The sequence below is a fragment of the Vigna angularis genome, chromosome 8 (genome assembly GCF_016808095.1).
Source record: "Vigna angularis cultivar LongXiaoDou No.4 chromosome 8, ASM1680809v1, whole genome shotgun sequence".
NCBI classification, from domain to species: Eukaryota; Viridiplantae; Streptophyta; class Magnoliopsida; order Fabales; family Fabaceae; genus Vigna; species Vigna angularis.
This window is the reverse complement of record NC_068977.1, coordinates 29,085,416-29,095,119: the sequence shown is the minus strand read 5'-3', so window position 1 is coordinate 29,095,119 and position 9,704 is coordinate 29,085,416. Positions and strand designations below refer to the sequence as shown.

Sequence of the window (9,704 nt, the reverse complement as noted above, 5' to 3'; positions counted from 1 at the left end):
GCGCCGGCACGCGCGGCGACAGCGGCGACTCTTGCAGCGGCTCGTGGAGGCGCGTGAGAGCTCTGATCGCGGTGATCTTCGTGCGACGGTGGTCGCCCGGCCGAGACGCTTCCGATGGTGTGGTCGCCGGTCGATTCTGGAGCTCCGGCGACGGCGGCGGCGGCGGCGGTGGCGACGGCAGCGGCGACGATGGCAGCAGCGGCGACGCGACAACAGCAGTAGTGATGGGTGCCGGAGACCGAGTTGACTGGAACTATTCCTGTGCTCTAGATACCATATGAGAAATAAAGAAGATTGGGAGAAAATATCCCTTATGTGTTTAGACTACACATAGGGTAGTTTATTTATATTGTAAGATATGGGCCAATGCCCTTAATACAGAATAGACTAAGCCCAAATAACAGAAACACACATCTTAACATCTAACAATTACAAATAAGCATCGAATTATTTATTATAAATAATATATAATAATCTTTTTAACAAAAAATCCACTCAGGATTGAATCTGGGATACCATATTAGAAAGTGATTTTTAAATTTAACTCAACTTTATAAAACTGATTTGTATGGTAAGATTTGCATATCTATTTATATATTATAATGTGGCCTTATTTCTAGTCGATGTGAGACTTCCAATAATTTGTTTAATTTATTTTAAACTTAACCCATTACATTATTTAGTTAACCATTATAAAAATATTCAATAATTATTCAAATTTATACATATATATAATATTTTGATAATTTTTTATTCATTTAATTCAAAATATAATATATAAAGTTAATCAATTTTACACAATATTTTTTATTATTAAATATTAAATATAGTTAGAAAAATAACGTACATTGTACAGGTTTACCAATTGCATACATATGATTTACATGTAGAAATTGACGTCAACAAATAGTTGCAATAACAAAATAACAATAAGTAGACAAACCAACCTATTATAACCCTAGATTTTACTATGAATGTTGAGAATATAGTCTCTTATTTTTCTTTTAAGTTACTATGTTTATCTTTAACATCAACTTATGCCTGGTAAGAGGCAAATGCTATGAGAGGAAATTTTCTACCACATGTCAACCCTGCATATTCAGCCATGTCCAGTGTCTGATCACCCATTACTCCACCTGGCACTTCCCAATTAAACTGATGAACAAGGTTTGCTATGACCAGCTCAATCATATTCATGGCAAACATCATTGCTGGACAACCTCTTCTTCCTGCTCCAAATGGTATCACTTCAAAATCATGTCCTTTCACATCTATTGAACTCTTTAAGAATCTCTCTGCTTCAAACTCTTCAGGTTTTTCCCAATAACAAGGATCTCTTGCTATTGCCCAAGCATTAACTATTACTTGTGTGCCTGCTGCAATGTCATAGTCCATCACTTTGGCATCATCCATGGATTCCCTTGGAAGCAACAAGGGAGCTGGGGGATGTAATCGAAAACTTTCTTTAATCACTGCTTTCAAATAAGGCATGCTGTTTAAATCTTCATCAGTTATGCGAGTTCTACCATTAACCACATTCCTTATCTCATCTTTTAGCTTCTGCATCACATTTGGGTGCCTCAAGAGTTCTGTCATTATCCATCCTAGGCTTGTGGAGCCAGTTTCAGTGCCTCCGGCAAACATATCCTGAAACAAATTCCCATCAACTGTCAATTTCCCTGTCTACCTTCAAATTCCATGAAGGACATATTCAACAAAATGAATTCACCAATTAAAGATGTTATTTCTAATATTGTATGAATGTTGCAAATACAAAATTAATGAATAAACCTCTGGATTAATGTTTAAGATATGTAAACTTCCGGCGGCTTATCTTAAGACTTTTCTCACATCATCTTTGATATTAAGGATTGAACTAAATGATGTTTAAGAAAAGTAAAGATTTTATGAAGTTAGAAATATAGAGTGGTTGTATATTAAGAACTTATGCAGATAGATACCACATTGTATTAATCTTGCGTACCTGGATTATAGCCTTCATGATTGTTTTATCAATCTGGAACCCCAAGGCGTTTTTCTTTTGGATCCTCAGCAAAATGTCCACCAAATCATTCTGTTCATCGTCATCATCATCATCACCATGCACATCATACCCTCTTCTACTTACATGCTCATCAACAACTTCATCAAAAAATTCATCAAGCTGTTTAGCCAATCTCTTTGCCCTACCATACATTCCATTAACTCTTCCCACCCAATCAAGCCAAGGTATACAATCCCCTATAACTGGAGCACCCAACAGCTTCATCATCTCATTCATTGGCTCCCAAAACTTACTCCCTTCTCTTCTGCTGTATCTCCTTCCGAGAGCAGCTCTGCACACTATGTCATTTGTGACCGTAGAAAATAAATCAGTTAAATTCACAGGCGTTACAGAACAACAACACTGCTTAATCTTATCCATCATTATGGAGATTTCCTCTTCTCTCACTGCACCGAAGGATTGAACCTTTTTTGCACTGAGAAGATGCAAGACAGCGATACTCCTTATCTGCCTCCAGTAGTTGCCATATGGAGCAGATGCCACATTTTTGGAATCGTACAAGAAGATATCAAACATCTTACGATGTGGTCTATTGGAGAAAACAAGGTCATGGGTTTTCATAACCTCACGAGCTGCCTCGGCCGTTGAGACAACAAGAACTGGCACCTTTCCAAAGTGAAGTAACATTAAAGGGCCATAGGTTTGGGCAAAGGAATGGAGAGTGCGGTGAGTGAGAGTGCCAAGTTGGTGGAGATTTCCTATTATTGGAAGCTTTGGAGGAGATGGTGGTAAGGTTTTTCTGGCCATTGCAGAATTGAAATTATGACTGCATTTGATGACAGTCCGTAAAACGAAGATGATTAAGGTAGCGATTGGAAGGAAAAACCAGATTGAAGAGTTTTCATGCAGAGAAGTTGACATTGTGTAATGTGCTTTCTTTAATTTGCTGTCTAATTAGTAAACAATGCTGAGAATGAGGTATTTATAAGCGTCGGAAGTCATCAACATTAATAAAATACGTGTATTTGTGAAAAATACGTATGCGTTTCATTATTTAGACACGCTAGCTCAACATGTGCATGCAATTTCTTATTGTTGAATCCAGGGATGATTAATATGCTACCTAAACGACCTAATTTTCTCTTAGGACATGAAATAAATTAAAATTGAAGTTCATGTTTGGCAAGTATTTTGAGGGATTGTCGGATGAGATACAATATTAATATACAGAAGTCAAAATTTTATAGAAATAATTACGCTTTATAGTAATCAATGTGGGATTACTCATACTGGATTCTCAAGAATATATTGTATAAATAAAATTATATGCTTCAAGATTAAAGATATGATGGTGTTTAACATTAATCAACCTTTTTAAATACATGGGAGAGATTCTTACTCATCAATTATTCATTCTCTCATTTATTATAATATTATTGAAATCTTTTTAAATTTTGTTAAGTAACAGTGCTTATCAATTTGCCAAAAAAAAGAAAGACAGAAAGAAAGTAACGTAAAGAAGAATGCTATGCTATCCTAATTTTGTACACTTATATTTTAACACGTGTTTTCATTATTAATTTGTATCTGAATATGTGGTGATTATGAAAGTATATGTACGAAGGTTACGTTTCTAGATTTTGTTTCCAATGACAGCAGGCATGCAGTACTTGTGTTCCATAATATTTAGAGATTAGGTTTAGAAAATTCATCAAGGTTCTAGATATTAAAATGCTCTTCAATTAGAACTCTATTTTTGTTTCATTTGGTTCAAAAACCCCCAAAAGTTGGAACCTAGACTTTTTTAGAACTGATGTACCAAAATCAGATGATACTAAATTTTATCTTAAGAGTAGAAAACAAGTACGAGGCATAACCATGTGTAAATGAAATATGTGTTACTTCTTGCAAATTTCTTCACTTTATCATTTTGTATTGTTTGAACTTTGGATATGCTATGCATTGACTTTCACTGCCGTCCAGCGTAAGATCATCTTATGATAATAATCTGATTTCATATTATAAATTTCAACAAGGCATTTCTTTTTTCTTCCCAATAAATGATTTTTAAACTTAAAAATGAAACATTGTTGTTTAAGTCTCTATTTAAATTTTAGTTATATATTTTTTAACATGTTTAATAAAAAAATTTATGCCTTTTTAACTTCCGATCTAAGACTAAATTCAAGTTTTTTTTTTAAGAAATCAAATATAATTAGGAACCAGTTTAAAAAAATCATTTTTTTAGATTAAAATTTAAGCTTTTATAGAGATGTATATGGATGAAAGTTTTTTCATATAATTAATGTGTAGCTTCCCAATCTGATTAGTTGAACAGAACTTATTGTCTGGTTTTGAAAATGATAGCTATCTGGTATGTGATTATTCTCTAATATTTTTATTTGATCTAGTATGAAGGTTTTATTTAGCTTTTTAGTTGGTTTGGCGGCTTCTAATTATTTATTTCCTTATTCGTATTCTTTTCATATATTCATCATCGTATAATGTGTTGTTGTATAGTTGGGTAAACATACCCGAATGTTTCTTGTATTTATAAGTTTGGTCCTTGTCGTTTTGTTGATGGAAACAACTTTTATCTGATCTAGTCTAGAAAATACTACCAAAGTTTAGGAAAACAAAAACAAATAAAAAAAATCAAAGCCCAAAATTATAAGTCTTATATACATAATCACTAGTAAATAATTGATCTATTACCGCACACATTATACATTGGTTAACCAGAACCCGAAGCATAATATTGCGCGGTGGCATTTTTGAAATTATATCGACAGTATAGGCCTCGATTGCAACAGAACCGCAGCCGTATACACCCTTACGCCGCGGCTCTCCAAGGAATCGCGACCTATAGTTCCTGCCAAATTCTGACATCCCACCCAAGTCAGTTTGAAATCAGACACACAGGGAATAGGCCTCGGTTTTGGGGCGACCCGTGGTCTATTGTCCCTGCAAAATTATGACATTCCCACCTAAGTCAGTCTGAAATAAATTTAAAATCAGACAGTCAGGGAATAGACCGCGGTTCCCCCCAGAACCGCGGTTTATTGTCCCTGTAAAATTCTGACATTCCCACCTATGTCAGTCTGAAATAAATTTGAAATCAGACAGTCAGGGAATAGGTCGCGGTTCTGGGGGGAACCGCGGTCTATTCCCTGCAAAAATTCTGAAATTCCCGCCAAAGCAGTCCTGAAATAAATTTTGAAGTCAGACCGACAGGGAATAGACCGCGGTTCCCCCCAGAACCGCGGCCTATTCCCTGATCTGAACATATTTTAAATATTTAAGATAATAGGCCTCAGTTGGGCAGGGAACCGCGGCATAAAGGTTGAAAAAAATTTCAAAATTTCCATTTCAGAACAATTTTAAATTTTTATTTTAAGAGAATAGGCCTCGATTATGTTGGTAACCGAGGCTGTATCCCCTCTATTACCGTAGTTTTCCAATGAACCGCGGTAGTAACATTTGATTAGGTTAAAAAAAATATTACAGAGTGAACAATTTCGTCTTCCTCGAACAGTTTCGTCCCCTCTAGCCATTTTCTCTGCAACGACGTTCTTGCCGCCGCGATCTTCCTCCATTCGTTCTTCCGCCACTGTTGCGCCGCCACCGTTAATGTAGAAGGACTTCCTTCCTCATTTTTCATCATCTACGTTTGTATCCGATCAAATTTGGCTTTGGTCGCCGTAGTTTTTTCGTTCTTTTTAGTTTTTGGGTTGGTTTGATACATTTGTTTATTGATTCGGATTATCAAACTTACGTTTTATTGTATTGTTTTGTAGGTATTGTGTTTTTTCTTTATTGTGTGGTTTTTCACGCTCCCAGGTTCGTATTATTCTGTTTAATAATTTTCATTTTGTGCATTTTTAATTTTTTGTAGGTTGAATATGAACAATATTGTATGATTGAGTGTTTGAATTGATAATTTGAATGCTTATTAATTGTTTGATTGTATGATTGTATTATTCTGTTTATTAATTTTCATTTTGTTAATTTTTTAATTTTTTGTGTGTTGAATATGAATAATTATGTATGATTGAATGTTTGAATTGATAATTTGAATGTTTATTAATTGTTTGATTGTATAATTGAATTGATTGTATGATTGAATTTATTGTATGTTGAATATATTGTATAATTGTATGATTGTAATTTTGTAGAATATTTACGTATGGATCGAAATTGGATTAATTTACCACGCCTTAGTGCTGAGTATGGGAGAGGGGTAGAGGAATTTATACAATTTGCACAATGTAATGAGGGTAGAAGTGATGATGAAGTGAAGTTGAGATGTCCTTATGTGAACTGTTTGAATGCGAGAAAGTTGAACGCAACCCAAATTAGAGAACATCTTATCTATGATGGTTTTCTAAGATGCTATACAACATAGATATGGCACGGCGAAGAAATGCAATTTCTGACTGACTCTCAAACTGAAAATGTTATTGATTCCACCATGGAAGAAGATCGACCGGATGAAGACAAATTAGAGGACATGATCCGCGATGTTGGCGTAGAAAATTTTGCCAAAGCTCATGTGTATGAGACGATGTCGACTGATACGGAAATACCTTTGTATGTCGGTTCAACTAAGTTCACACGTTTGTCAGCGATGTTAAGGCTCATGAATTTGAAGGCGACTAATGGATGGACTGATAAGAGTTTCACAGAATTGTTAAAGAGTGTAGAAATCTTAGGCTTGGTTTACCCACTGATGGAACGAACCCATTTAGTAATCTAAGTACCAATCACAGTTGTTGGCCAATTATATTGATAATTTAAAACTTATCTCCTGCATTGTGCATGAAAAGGAAGTATATGATGTTGTCTATGATGATATCTGGTCCAAAGCAGCCTGAAAATGACATAGATGTTTATCTAAGACCACTAGTTGAAGACTTGAAGTTGTTGTGGGTGGATGGGGTGAAATATTTGATGCATTCGCTTATGAAACTTTTGTGATGCGTGCAATGTTATTTTGCACCATTAATGACTTTCTAGCTTATGGTAATTTGTCAAGATACAGTGTCAAGGGTCATAAAGCATGTCCTATATGTGAAGAAAACACTGCAGCTCATCAATTGAAACACGGAAGAAAGACGGTGTATCTGCATCATCGGAGATTTCTAAAATGTAATCATCCATATCGAAGGTTAAAAAAAGCATTCAATGGATATCAAGAGAGGGACGAAGCACCAAATCCACTTACTGGCCTTCAAATTCTTGAAAAAGTTAATAAAATACATCATGTATTTGGGAAAACATCCAAGAAGTCATCTGTAACGACCCCTTGGAAGAAGAAATCAATATTTTTTGATCTTCCATACTGGTCAAAATTAGATGTTAGACATTGCATAGATGTGATGCATGTAGAGAAGAATGTGTGTGATAGCTTGATTGGTACACTACTCAACATTTAGGGAAAGACAAAAGATGGAGTGAATGCTCGTTTGGATTTGGTTGACATGAATATCCAAGAAGAGTTGGCACCTAGGGAGATTGGTAAACGTACTTATTTGCCTCCTGCTTGTTACACAATGTCTAGACAAGAAAAGATAAATTTTTGCCTTTGTTTAAAGAGTATCAAAGTACCACAAGGATACTCTTCAAATATGAAGAGTTTAGTGTCGATGCAGGATTTAAAGCTTGTTGGCATGAAGTCTCACGATTGTCACGTCTTAATGCAACAATTGTTACCGGTGGCTATTTGTGGAATTTTGCCCAAAAATATTAGGCAGACCATAAACAATTTGTGTTCATTTTCCTCATCAATTTGTAATAAAGCCATCGATCCTAAAAAATTAGATGAACTTCAAGGCGGGATTGTTATCATCTTGTGTCAACTAGAGATGTTTTTCCCTCCATCTTTTTTTGACATCATGGTACATTTACTTGTTCATTTGGTTAGAGAAATCAAGTTGTGCGGATCGGTATACTTAAGATGGATGTATCCTATTAAGCGTTATATGAAGATTTTGAAAGGGTACGTTAAAAGTCCATATCGTCTCGAAGGTTCAATGATTGAAAGGTATATTGCTGAAGAAAGTATCGAGTTTTGTTCAGACTACATGACATCAGCAAATCCAATAGGAGTTCCTCGCACATTATGGATGAATAAAAGTTCTACAAGTAAAAGCATTCGAGGTGTGAATGCGGTGACAAAGGATCACGAAGAATTGTTGCAAGCACATCTTTATATATTGAACAACACAGATGAGGTGATCCCTTTTTTGCAAGCACACAAAGCCATTGTGAAGAATATAAATCCAAGACAATAAGAGAAATGGCAGTTGATGGAGCATAACAAAACATTTATGCCTTGGTTCAAATATGAAATTGACAAAGAGCCACATTCTTCTCAGACTTTGTTGTGGCTTGCAAATGGTTTAAAGTTTGATGTCGTATGTTGTATAGGTTATGAAGTCAATAATTGCACATTCTATACGAAGACTTTGGATGATAAAAGCACAATACAAAATAGTGGAGTCAGTTTAGAAGCTGAGTCGCTTCAATTTTCCACATCAAAAGATCAATCTCTTGTACTTGAATCAATGAGATATTATGGTATAATAGAAGAGATATGGGAGGTTGATTACACCAAGTTTTTTGTTCCATTGTTCAAATGTAAGTAGTTTGACAATAAGAGTGGTGTGAAAATAGATGAATCGGGTATGACACTAGTTGATTTTCCAAAGGTGGGTTATCGAGACAAACCGTTTATCATGGTACATCAAGCATCTCAGGTTTTTTATGTCAAAGATTCTGCATCTAACCATTGGTATGTTGCTCTTCAAGGCAAAAAAAAAATTGAAGTTAACGAAGACAATCTGATTAATACTTATATTGTTGACAACCATTCATTTCAAACTACGACAAATTTGGATGACCAACCTCTAGTTGACGATGTACATGCAATTCAGTCAGATCATAATGAGGGAATATATATATATATATGATGAATCCATATCTTTATGTACGAATTTCAAATTAGTGTATATAAGTTTTTTTTATTAATATTACATAAGTATTTTATTAATATTTCCTATGACTACTATTACATGTTTTGTTAAATTATATTTTATTAATATTACATGTTGTTATTTATTATGGCAGATATATGGCTGACCATCCACATTCATCAGGGGATAAGGCTCCCCCATCCAGACCTACTAGAGGACCCACCAAAATGAAACAACTTTTGGTCAAAAAAAATAGTGGGGAAAGAATACCCGTGAATGTTAATGTGATCACGGGTGTGGCATCTAGTCCAAATGCAGATGACTTCCGATCATACCTTGTAGTAGTGGCGCGTGATAAGATTAATATTCTTATTCCATCTTTTGACCATGTGTCCGAGGTTGATCGGAACATTATATGGAACGATATGTTGGTAAGTTAATTAATATCATTTGAATTATAGTTTGTTTATATTGATAATTTTGTACTGATACAACTTTATTATGTTTATTTCAGATGACATTTGACATTCCAAATGTCACTACACTTAAAAATAATTGTTTATCAATTGTTGCTGAAAACTTCCGGGGTTTTAAGAGTAAGTTGACCCCGAGATATGTATTTGGAAGCCAAAAAAATAAGTCTCCATGTAAAACATATAAGGCCATTGATGAGGAGACTTGACGCCTCTTTGTACAAAGTCAGACATCAGAGGAATGGAAGGTTA

At 35.0% G+C, this 9,704-nt stretch overlaps 1 protein-coding gene across 1 annotated transcript; it reads right to left on the bottom strand.

The window, feature by feature from the left end:
- Window positions 1-857: 857 nt before the first annotated feature.
- On the bottom strand, window positions 858-2,969 carry LOC108344144 (cytochrome P450 736A117). Its single transcript, XM_052867349.1, has 2 exons — window positions 1,985-2,969; window positions 858-1,647 (listed from the first exon to the last, which is right to left on the bottom strand). The coding sequence occupies exons 1-2, from the start codon at window positions 2,924-2,926 to the stop codon at window positions 1,036-1,038; spliced, it is 1,554 nt and encodes a 517-aa protein (XP_052723309.1). The 5' UTR covers window positions 2,927-2,969; the 3' UTR covers window positions 858-1,035.
- Window positions 2,970-9,704: the final 6,735 nt, after the last annotated feature.

Excerpts from the sequence above, each read along its gene's own strand:
- LOC108344144 (XM_052867349.1), bottom strand. The coding sequence starts at position 2,926 with ATGTCAACTTCTCTGCATGAAAACTCTTCAATCTGGTTTTTCCTTCCA. Across the intron at positions 1,648-1,984 it reads TCATGAAGGCTATAATCCAG|GATATGTTTGCCGGAGGCAC; the intron begins GTACGCAAGATT and ends AATTTGTTTCAG.